The sequence below is a fragment of the Rattus norvegicus genome, chromosome 3 (genome assembly GCF_021556685.1).
Source record: "Rattus norvegicus strain SHRSP/BbbUtx chromosome 3, alternate assembly SHRSP_T2T, whole genome shotgun sequence".
In the NCBI taxonomy this organism is placed as follows: domain Eukaryota; kingdom Metazoa; phylum Chordata; class Mammalia; order Rodentia; family Muridae; genus Rattus; species Rattus norvegicus.
In genome coordinates, this window is record NC_141536.1 from 153,253,868 (window position 1) to 153,273,911 (window position 20,044).

Genomic DNA, 20,044 nt, shown 5'->3' on the forward strand with positions numbered 1-20,044 from the left:
CAGAAAACAACTTTGTATGAAGGGTGGTGGTGCATACCTGTAATCCTAGCCTAGGAAGCAAAGGCAGGGGGATCTCTAAGTTTGAGGGCAGCCTGGGCTACACAGAGAAACCTTGTCTCAAAACAAAAAAGGAAGGAAGGAAGGGAGGGAGGGAGGGAGGGAGGGAGGGAAGGAGGGAGGAAGGGCAGGTTAAGGCAGGGTAACACACTTGGTGTAATACAATGACATTTTTACTATCTGGCAGAAGACAGAAGAGGAAAGTGGAAAGGCTTTTTAGAATGTGTGGGGGAGTACAGGCCTGATGACCTGAGTTCAATCCCCAGAACCTACACAGGGAACGGACAGAAACAGTTCCTCAAAGTTGTCATTTGAAAGCTACATGCACATTGTGCACATGTAACTTACACACACAATTATTATTATTAACATTTTTAAAAGAAAAAATATTTTTACCTTGTTATCCACCAAACAAGTCTGGATGTATTGCTTCCAAGATGACTAAACTCACACCCAAGACTGCCTAGGGTTTTTTTGTTTTATTTTTATTTATTTATTTTTTTATTTTACATACATTGGTGACTTGACTGCGTGTATGCCTATGTGAGGGGGTGTCAGATAAGAAGAGTCACAGACAGTTGTGAGCTGCCATGTGGGCGCTGGGAATTGATCCCAGGTCTTCTAGAAGAACAGTCAGTGCTCTTAACCACTGAGCCATCTCTCCAGCTCCAATCACCAAAGGTTTTCCATATAACTCTTGTACTACTTCTCCAGACAATGGCTAGTTCATGTAACTAGTCCTCTTATGTTGGTCATTAATATCTTCCTCATATATGCTACATTTTTAAAAAGAATGTGCTATCTTTCCTTAGTCCATAGGTTTCCCAGTGCAAAAGCCATGCAACAGGTAGACTCACTAGGTCTCCTGCCTCAGTGGCCCCTACACAGTACAGACAAGAGGGTCCATGCCAGCATTTTATTGGGAAAGAGAAGCACCCATCATCAGGGCAGTTCCATGTGCAGTAAGTAGCAATAAAAACGAGGAGGAGAAGGCCTGATACTCCAGGGAGTGTCACAAACCCCAGGATGTCACCCCTTCCAGCCTTCCAGCAGCTTCCTGGAGCTCCAGGCAAATCAGGTCAGCTAGGGTACTTGAGCCTCTGTAAGTAGAGGAGATTTCAGGTCACAACTGTACCATACTGGCTCCAGCTACCCAGCTATTTCCCTCCTACCCTGCGGAGCATCAGTGTGCATCAACTCTTTGGGTTTTTGTTGTTGTTGTTTAGATTTATTTATTCATTTCATATATGTGGGTACACTGTCACTGTCTTTAGACACAAGAAGGCACTAGATCCCATTACAGATGGTTGTGAGCCACAGTGTGGTTGCTGGGAATTGAACTCAGGACCTCTGGAAGAGCAGTCAGTGCTCTTAACCACTAGGCCATCTCTCCATCCCCGTGCATCAACTCCTCAAAGCTTTATAAGGTTCCAGACCTCCTAACTGGAACTTGTCACTTAGAAGTTAGCCTCACCTCTGTTATCAAATTGGAACAGTATCTGTTCTGTTCTGGCCCTGTCCCCAGCCCTCATGGCCCAAACAAATCAGATGTATCCTACCCTCTGAGGCTTGTGCCATACTCACTGTCTGATCTAGGCTATAGTGCCTGGATCAAATCCCATCTCTCACAGAAAGACCTCCCCACAGAGCCACGCCCGCTATAAACACTGATCCCGAAGAGTCCATTTGAGGGTGTGGTCTGTGACTCGGGATCTTCCACACAACATTCTTTATGGCCTTCAGTATCTAAGCCTCCCCACCCAGCAGTGAAGCCTGTTACCTTCACACCCGGTCAAAGGTCACTATAGGCAGTACTCACCTAATGTAGAGTTAAAGCCATCTGTCCGGTTGGAGTCTGTGAGCTGTTGGAGGGGCCGGAGTCCCCGGATGCAGAAGCGGCCACAGCCTGATTTACAGCACCTTTCCCCAGGTTGACAGTTCTCATCCATCATGCACTGGACAATACACAGGCCTACCAGAATTCTGGGACATTGACCATCCCGCCCTGTGGTGAATACCAGGACAGGGAGAGACACACGGAGTTGAATCCTCTTTTCCCAAGTTCCCATCTACAACTTAGATGCAGGGTCCAGGTAAATCACCCCTGACTTCCAACAGATGTGACTGGAAGCAGGGAAGCTGGAGGGCTGAGACTACACATCCAAACAACTCTGACCTAGGAATTCCCGAACTCCCAAAGCCAGTTCCTTAGTGGTTGGTAGAGTACAGGCTTCCCAATAGAGATAACAGCAGACAGACAAGGTCCCATCTTCTTCCCTAAGGAGGTTTTATGCCCCTTCTTTGTGCTACCATAATCCTGTGTAAATCTTCTTTCATCAAAATTTAGTGTGTGTGTGTGTGTGTGTGTGTGTGTGTGTGGTATATGTGGAGTGGTTGTGTAAGTGTGTATATGTTGTATGTGTATGTGTATTCTATGTATGGTATGTGTGTGTTGTATGTCTGGTATATGTGTATGATGTATGTGCAATGTGTATTGTGGTGTGTATGTATGTGTGTGAGTAGTGTGGTGTATATGTATAAAGTATGTGATATGCGTGCGTGCATACTTGTCTTGGAATCATTTCTCAAAGGTATGAGAATGGCACAGACTCGGGAGGAAGTGTCCTTAACGTGCCAGTCCTATCTTTCCCCAGGTCAGCAATATACAGTACAAGACTCATTCAATGTTGGGCAACAGCAGCCACAACCCAGTCATCCATGGTCTGCCATGGCACATAACTGACACTCCACAGTGGGCTGTGTATGTGTTGCAAAGCTAGCAGATTTAAAGAAGTGGGTCCCGAGTTGTACTGGTTAGTTTTAGGTCAACTTGATACAAGCTAAAGTCATTTGAAAGGAGGGAACCTTAATTGAGAAACTGACTGTAGGACATTTTCTTAATTAGTAATTGATGAGTGAGGGCCCAGCTCATTCTTGGTAGTGCCATCCCTGGGCCGGTCGTCCTGGATTCTCTAAGACAGCAGGCTGAGCCAGGCACGATGGTGCATGCCTTTAATCCCAAACTCTGGAGGCAGAGAGTTAGAGGCCATCCTGGTCTGCAAATCAAGCTCCAGGACAGCCAGGGCTGTTACACTAGAAGACCCTGCCTCAAAAATCAAACAAACAAAAAAGAGGAGGAGGGGAAGGGGAGAAGCCATGGGGAGCAAGCCAGTGGGCAGCATCCCTCCATGGCCTCTGCATCAGCTCCTGCCTCCAGGTTCCTGCCTTGTTGGGTTCCTGCCATGACTTCCTTCAGGGATGGACTACAGTGTGGAGATGTAAGCCAAGGAAACCCTTTCCTCCCCAGTTTGTTTCTGGCCATGGTATTTCATCACAGCAACAGCACCCCTACCTAGGCCAAGTATTAAAGGTACTTTCGGCTTACAAGAGTTGCCGTTTACAGGGGATTTGTCAGATGGGATCCTGTTATAATTAAGATGCTTCGGTAATTCTTCATTTCTCTTCCCTAACAGGCTACATGCATGTAAGGACAAAGGTTAAGCATTGCCCGGGAATGTAAACAAAGTAAGGGTCTAGAAACAGCTCAGCTGGTGGAATGTTTGCCCAACAACTATGAAGCCCTGGGTTCAAGTCCCCAGGAGTGCATCAACTGGGGGTGGTGCTACATAGGAAGTTCAGTCAGCCCTACTGCATGAGACTCTGTCCCCATCCCACCTCCCCCCAAAAAAAAAAAGACTGAGAGGGAGGGAGGGTCAGGGGAGAGAGAGGGGAAAGAAGAGGGAAAGTGTGTGTGTGTGTGTGTGTGTGTGTGTGTGTGTGTGTGTGTGTGTGTAAGACATCTGAAGCCAAGAATAGTTATCTCAAGCCTGTGGAGTAAGCACATGGGAGACAAAGCCTGGATTATGAGTAGACCAGCCTGAGCTACATAATGAGACCCTATATCAAAACAAACAAACAAAGATCTGAGAAACCAGTGGTCCTGGGCGACTTCTTTACTGGACAGAGGAAACCGGCTCAGGGCTGGGATTATTTACCCCCAGTCACAAAGCAAACCCACAGCAGAGCTCAGACCAGAAGCTGAGGCACCGCACCTCCCTCTGCTAATTCTTTTCATGCCAATGGTGCCCCTTTGACCCTAGAAGGACTGTGTTGGTTGGAAACCAGGGCATGGTAAAAGTGGCAGCTGGTTCCCCCCAAGAAGGTGTCCTGAGGAAGCTCCTCCAAACTGACCTGGGGCCCAGGGAGCACTTTTGACTCCTCCCAAAGAACCAACGTACCTCCCTCAATGTCTCCTCGGCAGGCATGGCCACACCCCGTGCTGCAGCATTTGTGCCCCTGGGGACAGGATGCATCCCCAGTACACAGCTCCTGACATGGGAGAGGGTCAGCAGGACATTCACCTCTTAATTCTGTCATAGAATGAAAGCGTTAAAACTCGGATGTGCTTAAGCCAAGAACATAAAATCCATTTTTCAGTGGATGTTAATATAGATTTTAATATACAATACACCCTAATAGTCCACAATCCTTCTGTTTCTTCTGGCCATGAACTGCTCCCCCGGTTCTGGTGTTTGTGTCAGCTCTAACCCACTGTAGCAAACATATGAATTACACACCTTATGTTCACTCTCCTTTCTTTTGTACTGTGACAGACAGACAGAATTTGTCCCCAGTCAACTATCTCCCGGGATGTGTGTCCTGGTGAAGTCCCTTTCCACACTGACCTGGGCTTCATCCTATTGGTTAGACTGTAGTGTGCTGAGATGCCACTTGGGCATGGGACAGGAAAGGAAAAATACCATCAGAGGGGGCTGAAGACAGGCTCAGTTTGTAAAATGTTTGCCATGCATGATCCCCAGTGTCCATGCAAAAGGCCAGGTGTGGTATCACCAGGAGTAACACGGTGGAGACAGCAGACACCTAGAGCCCACCAGCCAGTCAGCCCAGCCTGATCAGCAAGCCCTGAGTCCTAGTGAGAGACCCTGACTCAGAAAACACGAGGTGGAAAACTCCTAAGACGCATCAGGTCAACTTCAGGCCACCACATGCTCGGGCACATATACAAGCATGCAGAAATGTACACATTAATTGATAAGCTAATTAAAATAACCACCGACCCACACATTCCAGCTCTCCTGAGCTCCCAGCTGCATGCACGGATGACCTCAGCCGTAGCACATCAGGAGATGAACTATCCAGTAGAGCCTGGGCCCCCCACAGCTGGGATAAGGAATGAACCTTAGGCCATGTCGTCTTAGGCCACTGGGGACAGTTTGCTATACTGGAAATGAGACTCCTTCATAAAGTCCCAGCCCAGATGATTCACATCCGCCATTCTCTCCTGTAACCAGAGCAACAACAAGCTGAGGTGCTAATGGGAGAACTCCAGTACCCATGATATAGACTCACACACCACAACTCATTTCGCTATTTCCACTTCTTTAAATATGGAGGCATGACAGGCAATGAAAAGTTATGTAGAAAACAAAACAAGTCTGTCCCAGAGCCTCAAAAGCGACAGGTATGTGTGATTGCACTCAGCCATGATGAAAAGGCCCAAAGGCAAACCACAACAGTCCTGTGTCCTGGAATTCTCCTGAACAGGTATGCTCTGTTCTGATGTCACTCAAAAACCAGGTGACCTGGATTTTTTTAATTTGGAATATGTCATCATGATAACTACTTCATGTACTTCCAGACCTACTCATCATCTACTTGGCAAACACTGCAATATTCTTGGCAAAAAATAAAAAAATAAAATAAAATGTTATAGTTGAGAGAGCCGGATATGGAAATCATCCAGAGAACTGACCAATGAGTCTAGAAAGAGAGCCAGTGTACCAGGTGTCACCTCTTTAATGAGTCTGGTGGATGAAGGCCAGGAGCCCCTGCTTTCTCCTAGCCCAGCTTCCATTAAGCTCCCCAGAGTTTTGCCCAGAACTGCCCTCATCACTCAACTAGACACTTCACAGAATTCTGACTCCCTCGTGCCCATAGCCATTTACTTCTTTAGCTGGTCCTTCAAGTCTCTGCTTTTCCACATCTGCCCTATGACCGACCTGCTTGGCCTATCTCTCACCTGGTCTGCCCTGAGTTAGAAACAAGGAATGGAGCCCTTGGGAAGCAGGCCAGGGCCAAGGGTCAGAGCATGGCTGTCCACCATTCACACTGCCGTCCTTTCAGACTCAGACCCATGTCAGATAATTCCTGTCAGCTCAAACGCCTGGCCACGATGGAACATCACTGCCTCTAAGACTGTGCATGTCACCCTCATTTTTTTCATTTATGTGTTTTCTGTTCATTGGTGTTTTCCCAGTCTATACACGTCTGTGTGCAGGTGTTAGCGTCCCGGAAATGGAGTTGCCATGTGAGCACTGGGGATTGAACCTGGAACCTCTGGAAGAGCAGTGGCCTCAACTGCTGAGCCAGCTCTCATTCTTAAGCCAGATGGTGTTTGTAGTCCCTAACTGCCCATCCTTGTCCTGTCCCCAGGAACCTTGTAAAGACATGGTCCCTGCGATGCCTTTAGACAGAACACTCTGCCCTCAATGTCTTGGTTCTGCTAGCCTAGGTGAACTCGGCCATTACAAAGCATTCACCTCAGTAAGCTCACAACTATCACATTACCAGGGATCAGGACAAGAAACAGGACTGGGGGGGCACCCCCACCCTCTATCTGCTCCTCTTCCAACACCCCACCAAGCACCAAAAAACAAGGAAGCTGTAGTCAGGATGCCGGCTTCCCTCCGCCATCAACTCCAGTTCTACCTGCCCCCTGCCCTCCATTCCCTTCTGTCAGAGAGCATCACTGCCCCCATCGCTCAGGCTAGACACAACATAGCATCCTTGACGCCCCTCTCCCTCAGTGTCCACAGCTGTTTATTTCCTCAGCTGGTCCTTTAAGTCTCTGCTTTCCCACACCTGCCCTGTGACCGACCTCTCACCTATTCTGCCCTGGTGGCTGCTCAGCTGGACTTTGGTCCTCTACACTCACTGTCATCCATTCTTCACACACCTCAACAGCCTTTTCAGAATAAAAAGTGGAATAGGCCTCTCCCTCATTTAGACTTGCCTCAGTGACTTTGGGAGGAGGGGGTGGCTTTTCGAGATAAGGGTCTCATTTTCCCAGACTACCTAAAACTTACCATGGAGCTGAGAGTGGCCTTGAACTCATGAACCTCCTGCATCTGCCTTCCCAGTGCTAGGATTACACTTCCACCCCGCCTGGCGTGGTTACTTCTTTTATACGTGTCTTAGCGTTTGTACTTAGTGTGTGTGAGTGATCTGTGTGACTGTGGGTGCTCAAATACCACAGTGTGCCTGTCTGCTCAGAGGACAGCCTCTGGGAGTCAGTCCTCTTCTTATACCACAAAGCCAAACTCAGATCCTCAGGTCTGTGTGGCAAGCCCTTTACCTGATAAGCCATCTCCCCGGCTCTGTTTCCTTTTGCACTTAGAATAAAATCCGGGAAAGAAGTTGGAAGCTGACCCAAATCTGAGGCCTTCCACCTCCCCCATCACAGCTGAACCACCCTCTTTGTCTCCAATCACCTTCTTAGGAACGCAGCTCTTCCCTCCCGCCAGCCTCTCTGGCTTTGTGGCTCCCTCCTCACAACACTCCACCGAAGGTGTGGACCTTGCTCACCATAGACACCCACATGCCAGGTAGGGCTGACTCTCCATTCACAGTGTAAGTGAATGATTGACAGGTAAGTAGGTGGGTCAAATGCAAATGAGTGGAGCAGGAAACAGACCAGAGCAGTGCTGGGCTGTAGGGAGGTCCCGAGCATTACCTGGCTCTTCAAATGCATTTCTTCCAAACTACATCATCACTCTATGAAGATGACAGAGGAGATTCAAAGAGATGAACACACTTGCCCAAGCCCACAGAGCAGACAGACAGACAGAAGATTCACCACAAGTTCATGTTTAGACCAGAACTTACGAGAGTACATTCATTCCAGTGTCTCCCTGTGCCCCAGGTAACCTGACTGACATTCCACCTTTGTCAGACAGACCAGCTGTGCTCCAGTATGCCTCTGATGACATCAAAGGTTGGGAAAGCTCAGGAAGGAGTGCTTCCTGGGAATCAGCCTCATCAAGCAACCCTTCTCTACAGCAGGAGCTATAGATGCTGAAGAAGCAGTTAAATACCAACTTCAGCAACTGGTGGGCTCCTGCTCAGCCTGGCAGGGTCCTCAGGCTCTGAGGGGTCTGGAGAATTCTTCCAGTCTGACTGCCTAGTCCCAAGGGAAAAGGAAGTCCATCTCTAATGGCCAAAGGCCAGAGAAGCTCACAAAGACACCACACCTGGGAACCAGTCTTGCCCTCAATACCCACAATTCAGATTTCAACTTCAGACACTGAGGAGGTTGTAGGAAGCCCTCTGCAAGCTAACAGTGAGTGACTTTCTCACAACAGCTTTCCAGATTTGGTCCCAGGGTTGGGCACTGAGAGTCCTGGCAAGATGACAAGTGTTCTAAACTCTCTCATGGGCAGTCTGTCCAAGAAAGCTGTAGAACCAAGTACAGATCACCCCACTGGGTACTTACTGGAAAAGAGCTTCCTACCAGGGAGGCATGGTAGAAAGGGAAGATGACACGTGCTGTGGAGTTTCAGGGTCTCGGAGACGGTTGATCAGCAGGGTGGGCAGTGGGAACTATCCTGGTTCTGAACTTAAAGGACTGGCTAGAAATTGTATCCGTGGGAGACATGTGTCTATTAACTGCAGCATCTGGAAAGCTGAGGCAGGAGGATTAAAAGCCATTACATGGGGCTGGAGAGATGGCTCAGCAGTTAAGAGCACCCGACTGCTCTTCCAAAGGTCCTGAGTTCAATTCCCAGCAACCACATGGGGGCTCACAACCATCTGTAAAGAGATCTGATGCCCTCTTCTGGTGTGTCTGAAGACAGCTACAGTGTACTTATATATAATAAATAAATAAATCTTTAAAAAAAAAGCCATTACATGTTACATAGAAAGACTATCTTAGAAGAAGATGAACCGAAAGGCATGAAGAGGATGAGGAGGAGAAAGAGGAGGGAGAGGAGGGAGAGGAGGAGGAGGAAGAGGAAGAGGAGGAGGAGGAGGAGGAAGAGGAGGAGGAGGAGGAAGAGGAGGGAGAGGAGGGAGAGGAGGAAGAGGAGGAGGAAGAGGAGGAGGAAGAGGAGGAGGAGGAGGAAGAAGAAGAGGAGGAGGAAGAGGAGGAGGAAGAAGAAGAGGAGGAGGAAGAGGAGGAGGAGGAAGAAGAGGAGGAGGAAGAGGAAGAAAAGGAGGAGGAGGGAGAGGAGGAAGAGGAAGAGGAGGAGGAGGAAGAGGAGGAGGAGGAGGAAGAGGAGGAGGAGGAGGAAGAGGAGGAGGAAGAGGAGGAGGAGGAAGAGGAAGAAAAGGAGGAGGAGGGAGAGGAGGAAGAGGAGGAGGAAGAGGAAGAGGAGGAGGAGGAGGGAGAGGAGGAAGAGGAGGAGGAAGAGGAAGAGGAGGAGGAGGAGGAGGAAGAGGAGGAGGAGGAGGAGGAAGAAGAGGAGGAGGAAGAGGAAGAAAAGGAGAAAGAGGAGGGGGAAGGGGAGGGGAGGGGGAGGAAAGAAATTACAACCCCGACCTGGTCCTCCCAGGAGCCAAAAGAAAGGGACCTAACGTAAACTAAAGACAAATGCACGCTCTCTCCAGTCTCTTTCCATCTTGTAGAGAAAGAAACAGAGAAGCACAAGAGATCTTGCCTGGGAATCTGCTTGTCTCAGACAACCCAAACCTATGCTTACAACTCTAACGCACTGCCAGGCGTTCTCGGGTGTGAGACTGGCTCCAAGTTCTACAGACAACGGAATAGCGTTCAGGAGACAGAGGAAGGAAAATCACAAGCTCTAGGCCAGGCTAGGAAAAACAGTGAGGCTCTGTTTCCAAAAGAAGAAAAGAACAAAAAGAAGAAAAAGGGCCAGGTTTGGTGGTGCATGTCTGTAATCTCAGGACTTAGGAGGTAGAGGCAGGAAGACCAGGGGCTCAAGGCCAGCATTGACTATACAGAGAATTAGTTGCCAGCCTGGGCTACCTGAAACTCTGTCTCAGAAAGATAAAAAAGAGAATAAAGTAATAAATGACCTCATTTCAAAAATCATGGAAGAGGAGCTGGGGATTTAGCTCAGTGGTAGAGCGCTTACCTAGGAAGTGCAAGGCCCTGGGTTCGGTCCCCAGCTCCGAAAAAAAAGAACCAAAAAAAAAAAAAAAATCATGGAAGAAAGGTAATCACCCAAGAAATAAATGTATCAAGAAATATTTTAAATCTATTAAAAAATCCTATAAGTCTACAACCTGAGCAGCAGGCAGACATACAGAGTTGAGTATTATATTTGGGTTAGCTCTCCAAAAGCCAGTGTATATATCTAACATCCCTCCCAGAAAAGTAGTATGAGGAATGAAGAGAGGCAGGAAATATGATCATAAAGGAAAAAAATATGAACAAGGCAAAAGTATCCACGAAAATTCTAAAAGAGCAGGGAAGTAAGGAGGGGCTCCACACAGGCAGCATCAACAACTGTTTTCCCTAAGACAGTGTTTCTCCGTGTAGCCCTGGCTGTCTTGGAACTCACTTTGTAGACCAGGCTGCCCCACAACTCACAGAGATCCACTTGCCTCTGTCTCCTGAGGCACCTGCCACCACCACCCGGCAACATCACCAGCTTCTAAGAACTTGTAGAGTCTCTTTAATGGTAAAGGAAACACGGCCCAGAACAGAGGGCTTTTCTCCATTCCACTCCACCTCCCCAGTGTCAACGGTCTCTGTCTTCCACCAGCATTGTCCTCCCATCTCTGTCTCTAACCGTACATATGCCTTATCCTCTCAAGACCTCTACAAAGGGTTCTCTCTCTCTGATATCCAACCACACCCTCCCCACTCCATTTACTTTTTTCTTCTCCTGGTTTTAGCTTAAATGTCACAATCTGGGACATACTCTTCTGAACTGCCAAACGCAATATGAGAACCCATTATTCTCTAAGCACCCTTTAATGGTTTGTGTTGTCCTTATCATGGTTTAAGATCATGTATTTACTCTCAGGCTTAGTCCAGCACAGTGTATCCAAAACTCGGCACTGGATGGAGCAAATAATAAACATCTAATGGATGTTCATGGGAAAAAAGATAAATATGTTAGCCTAGGATTAATTAGCTCATGATGACCCTGGATGAGGGAGAAGTCTAACATTGCCAGAATAAAAGACATCTTGCCTCAACTCTTAACAAGAGACTGGCCTGCCTGAGAGCCAAGAGAGGGGAAAGTCTCTGAAGCAGATGAACAGGGGAATGTGTGCTGTCTTCTGCAGACATCAAGATTCTCTTCTGCTGCCTCTTTGTGGGTCCTTGGGGTGGATTTTAGTAGAGAATATCTCAACTGACCTAGTGGATCGGGGATTAGTCAGCAACTTCCTAGTCCACCTCCACACAAGGCTATGTGGCATGGCCTCCTGGCATCCTGCTCTGCTTGGCTAGCACTAGTCCAACAAGTGAATGTGACCTGGGTGTTCTGCACATCTTTGTTCAGTTCTCAGAATGTATCTGGCATTTATATTGCTTCTCACAGCAAACTAAAATCAATTGTCAGGGAATGGTTGGTGCCTTGGCACCAGACACTGTGCATATGACAAAGGAGCAAGCTTCGTCTCATGGGGTATGGAGAGGTTTTGTTTGAAGAGTGAGGCCGCAGGTGTCCTGCTGCAGCCAGATGTGCAGCACTTCTTTGCACTATGGTCATCTGGGGTGCACATATCAGAATAGCATGGTCTCTGAACAACTTTGGAGCGGTCTCCATTCCTCCCCAGCTCAAGGAGCTGGAGAGATGGCTCAACAGGTAAGAGTATTTATTGTTCCTACAGTGGGCCGGGGTTCAGTCCCCAAACCATCTGTAACTCCAGTTCCAGGGGAATCCGACACCCTCTTCTGACTTATGAGAGTACCCATGCACCTATGGCGCATATAAACTTCAACAAGCACACACACAGAGAAAATAAAATAAATAATAATAATTAATAATAATAAGTGTTTAAAGGCATGAGTTAGGGAGAGAATTCAATCAGTAAGGAGCTTTCTGCACAAGCATGAAGAAATGACTTTGAAGACCTGAGTTTCGATCTCTGGCACCCACATTTAAAAAAAAAAAAAAGCCAGGTGGTAGTGGCTCACCAGCCTTTAATTCCAGCACTTGGGAGGCAGAGGCAGGTGGATCTCTGAGTTTGAGGCCAGCCTGGTCTATAGGATGAGTTCCAGGACAGCCAGGGCTACACAGAGAAACTGTCTTGAAAAACAAGAAGTTTATTTAAAAACAAAAAACAAAGCAGACCAGTGAGATAAAGGTGCTTAGGGAAAGCCTGAAGACCTGAGTTTGATCCTCGAGTCCCACATAGTTAAAGGAACCAATTCCCACGAGCTATCATCTGATCTACAAATGCATGCCCTAGCTGGTGCACATACGCTAAATAATTAATAACTTTTTTTTAAAGAGGTGGGTTCAGTAGAAAGAAGTTGAGATCAGTTACCCTTCAAAACGAGCTCTAGGGAATACCTAGGACCATGGAGGCCATGATCAGGCCTTGGGCCTGTGGGACAGGGAGAGGATTAGAGGGACAGTTTAAAGTGAAAGACAAAACAGCTGTGTTGAACATGTGGGAGGCAGGGGGAAGGGAGGGCTCTTCAGAGAAATCTCTTAGATTTATAACTGTTCACAGGGAGCAGGAGCCTGTTTCAGGGTAGGCATCAGAGTCCTTTACAGAGCCGAGGAAGAGCACTGGTTTACAAGTCCTTGCTACACCAGAAGGAAACCGAGACCAGAACCCCAGGAAGAGTGAGAAAGGCAACTAGAGGCTCTGTGATCTAACACCGAGAATCCTAGTACTCTGGAAAGGGGAGGCAGCAGGACTGCGGGTTCAAGACTATCCTGGACCACGAAGCAAGACCTTGACTTTAGAAGGTTGGGGAAAGCCAGGCATAATGGTACGCACCTGCAATGCCAGCACTCGGGAGGCAAAAGCAGGAGGATCGTGAGTATGGTCAGCATGGGCTCATCGTGAGGTCCTGAGGCATATCCCTGACTCCTTAGGGCCTCCTTCTCTAAGTAGTACTACTTTAGGGGCGGCACATGTACCATGGCATCCATGTAGCACTCAGGGGACCGTTCTCTTTCCACCTTAGCATGGGTTCTGAGGGTAGAACCCAGGTCTTCAGGTTCTTGACCAGGTAGGCAAGCACCTTCACCTGCTGAGTGTCTCGCCTACACACCTTCCCAGGCTTCCCTTCACTACTCAAGTTCAAAGCAAACAACATGTGTCATCAATGACACTTTCTTTCCTGATAGGAGAAGACAAAGAGCTGGGGCAAGAAATGGTTAGAGACCTCAAAATGGGAAGGGGGCCTACACTGGAGTCTCAAAACAATCTAGCAGGTGAGAAACTCCATGGTTCTGTCCATCCGAGAGGTAAGGCCAGGGAACACACTTAGATCCCACCCATCATGACCAGAAGCCCTTAGGGAGGTCTGCTTAGCAGGCCTCACCTCAGCCTGCACACTTCTGCCCGCGGGACACGACCTATTGCTCTGGCACAAATCTTTGCATGGGTTCTGATCAGTCGGGCACTGTCCTCCTTAACTGAAAAAGATTTCACAGAAGTTCAGACAACTGGCTAGGCATCAAAGAAATGGGAATTGGAGGCTGCAGAAATGACTCAGCTGCTAACATTGAAAATGCTTGATGTTCCTCCAGAGGACACAGTGTGCTGCCCAGTACCAGTCTCTGGCACCACACAACCACCTGTGTCCCCAGCTCAAGGGGACCCTGCTCCCTCTTCTGGCCTCTGCAGACACCCACACACACTACACACATGGAGAGACACACACATAACACCCACATACACATAACACCCACATACACATAACACCCACATACACATAACACCCACACACACACTATACACATGGAGAGATACATACACATAACACACACACACACACTACACACATGGAGAGACACATACACATAACACCCACACACACTACACACATGGAAAGACACACACATAACACCCACACACACACTATACACATGGAGAGACACACACACTATACACATGGAGAGACACACACACATAAACAAATCTTTAAAAAATAATCAGGGAATGAGAGTCAACTGTACCTCAAGGAACTCGGCGTCTCCATGCATCTCTATGCAGACTATCTCTGCGACCTCCACCTCTCCTTGCCACACAGAGACTAACACACTACTGCTGCTGCTACTACTACTACTACTACTACTACTACAAGAAAAATGCACCAGTAGTGCTGCAGAGAAAGACAGACAGACAGGGAAAGAGGGCCTGTTGCACGGTCCAGCCCTCATTTCATGAGCTCTAGAAGATAACTGGAACACATATCCTTGTGCGTCCTAGCTCCTTGGTGCAGTGAGGGTAGCAAAAGCCCAGCAAGCTGCTCCTCAGGATCCAACCTCTCCATCTAGTGCTTCCTACAGAGACGATCAGCTCCACAAATGAGGAACTTTAGGTGGGAGATGTCCTCTCCCCGGGTTAACTTTCTATTAGTTTTAGCCAAGGACCCCAAATGATAGCTCACCGTGCTCTCCTGCAGCTACCCAAGATGCCAGGAGCCCAAGAGCAAGAAGTGCGTTCATGAGGAAGAGGTATCTTAACATCCTGCTGACTGTGAGAGTCGAGAGCTCGGTTCAGGGAAGAGGTAGCAGCTGAAGGAAGGACTAGGTGGCTCCTGTCAGTCTAATCCCAACGGTTTCACTTAAGCAATTATCCCCTAAGAACAGCTTCTCCTAACAATGACAACAGTGATTGGCTGCTGGTGTGTGGGAACTTTCCTGGCACTACCAAAGAGCACATGTGATGGGAGGGACCAAATACTGCCATGCAATATACGTAACACTTGTTATGCAGACATACACATAGCACTTGTTATGTCGATATCTACATAACACTTGTTATGTACGCATATACATAACAAGTGATGAGGTCCCCTGGGAGGCTGGAAAAATGGAGAGGTAGCCTCTGGGTTAAAGGTCAAAGAGAGACCAGAAGGGCTTTGGAAGGATTCAGTTGCAGTCAAAACAACAGAGGGTGAACCAGACCAGCAGTTCTTGCTGGGTTCACACTGGGATTCTGAGGGAGAGGACCAGAGATGAGAAAAATGAACAGTCCACAGCTGGGGCTTGGGGGTGTGAGGGGCCGAGGGCTGATGACTCAAGCCAGCAAGTTGATTATCCTCACAGTTCTTTACACAGCCTCGGATGGAGCAGCAGAATACGAATCAGCAAGGTTACAGGGAAATCAGCAGGACTGCAGGGAGCTCTAGCTTCTTTTTTGCAAGGTGTATTCTGGTACGGTAAGCAAGCATTCCATACCTCAGGGTCTGGAACAGTTAACCACAGCTTACATGGAAACCTGGTCTCAGCCCCCCAGAGCCCTGGCACCAGTCCACTGCTGGCTTTGCCAAGAATGACCCTGACAGGGAACAAAAAGCTCTGTGTTCCTTGTTCCGTCCACAGGATCTAGAAGGGCCTCTAGACAGAGGGAAGAACTGGATGGACAACCTGAGAAGAAAATAGCCGAGCTAAGGATATAACTTAAGCACGATTCCTGTCCATCTCTGGGAACTGTCACAACCCATGGGAAAGCAGCATCAGAGTGTCTCAGCATCGATACAAGAGCACAAAAAGTTTGCAGCTTGGTCCCCATAAGACCACACATGCCACTCTTAGACAAAATGAAGGGCAGTCATCAAACTCAGAGAGGACAGCTGCTGTGACTCTTTCACATGTCTCCTTTGTCTCCTTTTCCCCTGTTTCTTCTTATTTGCATAGCGTGTGTCCTCGGTTGGCTTTGATGTCTAATGGTGTCCACTGACACTGCCGAGCCCAATAAGGTTAGGGGCAGAGTATAGGTAGAAACAAAATAACAAAAAAATCTTCATAGATCCAAAACCAGGCATGGTAGGGTTTACTTGTGATTCCAGGCTCTGGGAGGCAGAGAAAGGCAGGTAAATTACAAAACCGGCTTGAGCCAAAGTTCAAGGCCAGCCTAGAGCTACAGAGTAGGCTCTTGCCCAGGGTGTGGGAGGTGGGGAGCCACCATCATTTAAAGCAAGGAAGTGCCCTTGTTAAAAGGTGGGTGTTGGGGCTAGAAAGATGGCTCAGAACTCAGGGAGCCTGTGTTGTTCTTGTAGAAGACCAGGGTTCAGTTCCCAGCACCCACACGGAAGTTTACAATTATCCATAACTCTATTTCCAAAGGATCCAATACCCTCTTCTGACCTCTGCGGACACCAGGCACATACATGATGTATGTACGTAGATACATATGTACATAATACGCACACACTAGCAAAACACTTGTACACATAAACCTTTTAAAAAGTGGATGTTGGAACATGGAAAAAACTGGTATTGTTATTATCTAATACGGACTTTATGTACAGTACTTTAACCCACACAATAATATTTCAGAGGAAAACGTCCTTAAGTGGAGGCTGAAAATTACTATTGTATTAGAATAATCTAAGGAGTTGCTTGTACCGTAGTTTTAAGTGCTTTGTATAAAATAACCCAGCCCTAATATCAACCATGTGACTCTGGGGTCAATTCCCAGCACCACATAAACCAAACATGGTGCGGCATACTGTGGAGGTGAAGGCCGCTCCTTAGCTACACGGTGAATTTGAGTCCAGCCTGGAACATTTGAGACTGTGGAAGAATGATCGTGCAATGAGTGAGTACGCAGGAGAACAACGGTAGGTGATCCAGTCCCGCAGCCAATGTTCTTAGGCTTTGACTTTGAGACAGTATCTTGCTATGCTGCACAGAGTGAGCTTTCTACTACTTGTTCCTCAGTGTTGGGGTTATGTTATCACACCAGGCCCTATCCAGCATTTATGATCATATCACATCAGATTTGAATCTAGATCTTTCCTCACACAAAACTCGTACACGTTACGCTACCCGCTTATTGTAACCCGAGAAGAGTAACTTCATCACCCGTAAATGAATCCAATTCTTTCACGGACAGCTCACCTCTGAGACAATGCTAAGGGGGGCTCTGGAGAACGCCACAGTTGTTAAATCCTCTGTCCCCTACCTATCCCAGAATCAACCATCTAGAGGAGAGAAGGTCAGCTCTCCAGAACAGGACTAGTTTGCAAGCCCAAACCCAACCTTCATTCTGCTGCCTTCCGACACAAGCGGCAGCCCGCAAAGGCTAGTGATAGGGTGCTTAGGTGTTTGGGCATTTCGGGTGGCACCAGCAGCCCTTCTTTTGTTGGCTTTCCTGGTTCCTGAGTCGGACTATTCCAATTCGGGAGAGGCTGGGCCAAGTTTTCAGATGTTCCTGCGGTTTTCAAAGACTGAACTTCGGACTGCCCTCATCCGAAGTCCTATGCTCCCCAGCTGAATTGTATGCTCTGCTGCCCTCACAACCGCCCTCGTCCTTTGACTGAATGGACCCGAACACCCACACTCGGTCCCCAGCCGTTTTTCTCCCAGAGATCCGGAAGCCCCGACGTCGTGCCCTACACCAAAGATCGAGAAAACCACTCAGACGCGGCTCCTAGGCGGCAGTTCGGTTCCCATAGCAACCCTCGGAGCACCCGCATCCCGCTTCCGGCCGGGTGGCTCGGGCGCTCCCGTGACGTCACGGCGCCGCTTTCCGGTGACTGAGTCGAGCTGAGGTTGTTGTGGGCCGGGGGCGCCATGGGGGCGACTGGCGACACCGAGCAGCCGCGGGGCCCCGGCGGGGCGGAGCGAGGCGGCCTGGAGCTGGGCGACGCGGGCGCGGCGGGCCAGCCGGTTCTCACGGTGAGGGCGCCCGGGCGAGGCCGGGGCTCGGGCCGGGCAGGGCCTCGGGCTCCCGGGCCCCGGGCCCGCGGGCGAAAGAACGCGGCGGCTGTGCGGCTCTGGGGGTGCCGTTTTCTCCGTGTGACGACCCGGATTCAGAGTCTAGTTAGGTGACTTGGGCCTGATGTGACACCCTCTGAGCGCCAGGTTTCTCTTCTGTGAAATGAACAACATTAACCCGAGCTTGATGGAGTTGTGGTGGGATGGGCTGATAAAGGCGGGTAGAACGTCCTGACTCACCCGCCTCATAAGACCCTCGGTAAACGCTGCTGCTCTTCCAGAAAAAGCGAGATTTGGACATTGGTGACAGAAAACATTTTCCCAGTTCCTCCACCCTGACAGGGTCTTCCAGCCACTGAATTCCCCTTCACCCCAAGGTGGGAGAAGTGAGAAGCAGGAACGTCTAGGTTTCGCTCCATACTCACTTTCTCCTCATCCTCACTGTGAGAGGCCTCGGTGACATTTGCCCACTTGGTCCCCACAGAACCCTTGGAACATAATGATCAAACACCGGCAGGTGCAGCGAAGAGGCCGCCGATCTCAGATGACCACAAGGTAAGACCGATATCCGTTATGTGGACTTTGAGTGCTTTGAGACCCCCCAACTGCAGGAATTTGAGATCAACAACACGTAGAAAGAGCACAGAAATCGGGGGAAGAGAGACTCCGGTGCTCTAACTTCCTGTAACCTTGACAGTTATTGCCCTAACTCCTCTACAAAGCAGAGAAGGAATAAAAAGTCGAGTACCATCTCAGCGATTGAGATCTGTAAGTCAGAGACTGTGAATTCAAGTTTCAGGCATCTGTTCTAATGCAGACTCTGATGTTTGTTAACTGGATACATTCGGGCAAGCCTTTAGCTTTTCTTAGATTCTGTTTTCTCAGCTTTGACAGGGGACTACTAGTGAGTGTCCGGTCTGGGGAAGGGGAAAAACTGCGTATGAGCCTTTGGAATTCTTGTATTTTTGACCTGGGGTAGCGATAATCATTTATTAATGATTTAATAATCATTTACTAATTACAGCGCTTGGCAGAGGCAGGTGGACCTCTGTGAGTTTAAGGCCAGCCTGATCTATATAGTGAGTTCCGAGACAGCCAGACTACATAGTGTGACTGTCTCAGAAAAAGGAAAAGAAAAAATATATGTGTATATGTTATAGTTCATAAAACACTTGGAAAAGGGTTGGGGATTTAGCTCAGCGGTAGAGCGCTTAAGGCCCTGGGTTCGGTCCCCAGCTCCGAAAAAAAGAAAAAAGAAAAGAAAAAAAAAAAGAAAAAAAAAAACACTTGGAAAATAATTTGCATTTCACAGAGTTACAATGAAATAAAAATTTAAAATCCCATGTCGCCAACTGGCTGAGTAATCTGGGAATGTATGTTTGGAACACTCCCCTGATTCTGTCTCCCCCACCCCCACCCCCAAATGCAGTTTCACAGATCCAGCCATCTCTATGGATCTCCTCCGTGCTGTCCTGCAGCCTAGCATCAATGAGGAGATCCAGAGTGTCTTCAACAAGTACATGAAGGTGAGGACATGGTGATTAAAGCCAACAGCACTGCTGAACAAGATCGTACAGCCAGGTGCTGCAGTGTGCCCAACCATGCAGGAGGCTGAGGCAGCTGACAGCCAGCCTGGGCAGCACAGTAAGACCCCTTGGACGAGGGAAAAACAGAATGGAGGCTGGAAAACACAGCCTCTGTGGTTAGGAGTGCTTGCTGCTCCTGCACAGGACTCAGTTGTAGTTCCCAGCACCCACATCAGGCCACTCCTAGCCACCTGTAACTCCAGGTCCAGGATCCAGTGCTCTCTTCTGGCCTCTGCAGATTATACCTGGAGTATAAATTCCACAGGTACATACACAAAAATTTTTTGAAAAATTTTTAGAAAAAGCCTGGTGGGGCTGAAGACATGGCTCAGAGGTTAAGAGCACTGACTGCTCTTCCAGAGGTCCTGAGTTCAATTCCCAGCAACCACATGGTGGCTCACAGCCATCTGTAATGAGATCCGATGCCCTCTTCCGGTGTGTCTGAAGACAGCGACAGTGTACTCATATATATAATAAATAATTTTTTTTAAAAATTCTTAGAAAAAGCCAGGCATGGTAGCACATATCTTTAATCCCAGCACCCAGGAGAAAGAA

General features: G+C 48.3%; 2 protein-coding genes across 17 annotated transcripts in view; one reads left to right on the forward strand and one right to left on the reverse strand.

The window, feature by feature from the left end:
- Nucleotides 1-843: 843 nt before the first annotated feature.
- Nucleotides 844-14,910, reverse strand: Wfdc3 (WAP four-disulfide core domain 3). Its single transcript, NM_001106541.1, is given in 4 exon segments — nucleotides 844-1,157; nucleotides 1,877-2,062; nucleotides 4,296-4,427; nucleotides 14,627-14,910. Coding segments are annotated over 4 exon segments (414 nt in total). The 5' UTR covers nucleotides 14,706-14,910; the 3' UTR covers nucleotides 844-1,140.
- The window catches only part of Dnttip1 (deoxynucleotidyltransferase, terminal, interacting protein 1), a 30,117-nt gene continuing 21,325 nt past the window's right edge, over nucleotides 11,253-20,044 (forward strand). For 2 of the 16 annotated variants that reach the window (XM_087647511.1, XM_087647531.1), the window contains exons 1-4: nucleotides 11,253-11,858; nucleotides 12,733-12,997; nucleotides 18,388-18,458; nucleotides 19,333-19,429. In XM_087647511.1, coding sequence (XP_087503637.1) covers nucleotides 12,995-12,997; nucleotides 18,388-18,458; nucleotides 19,333-19,429 — 171 coding nt within the window. In that variant the 5' untranslated portion in view covers nucleotides 11,253-11,858; nucleotides 12,733-12,994. Of the gene's footprint in view, nucleotides 11,859-12,637; nucleotides 13,045-16,456; nucleotides 16,805-17,694; nucleotides 18,014-18,387; nucleotides 18,459-19,332; nucleotides 19,430-20,044 lie in introns of those variants that run through there. The other 14 variants (XM_087647520.1, XM_087647571.1, XM_087647508.1 and 11 more) reach the window with 11 other exon arrangements.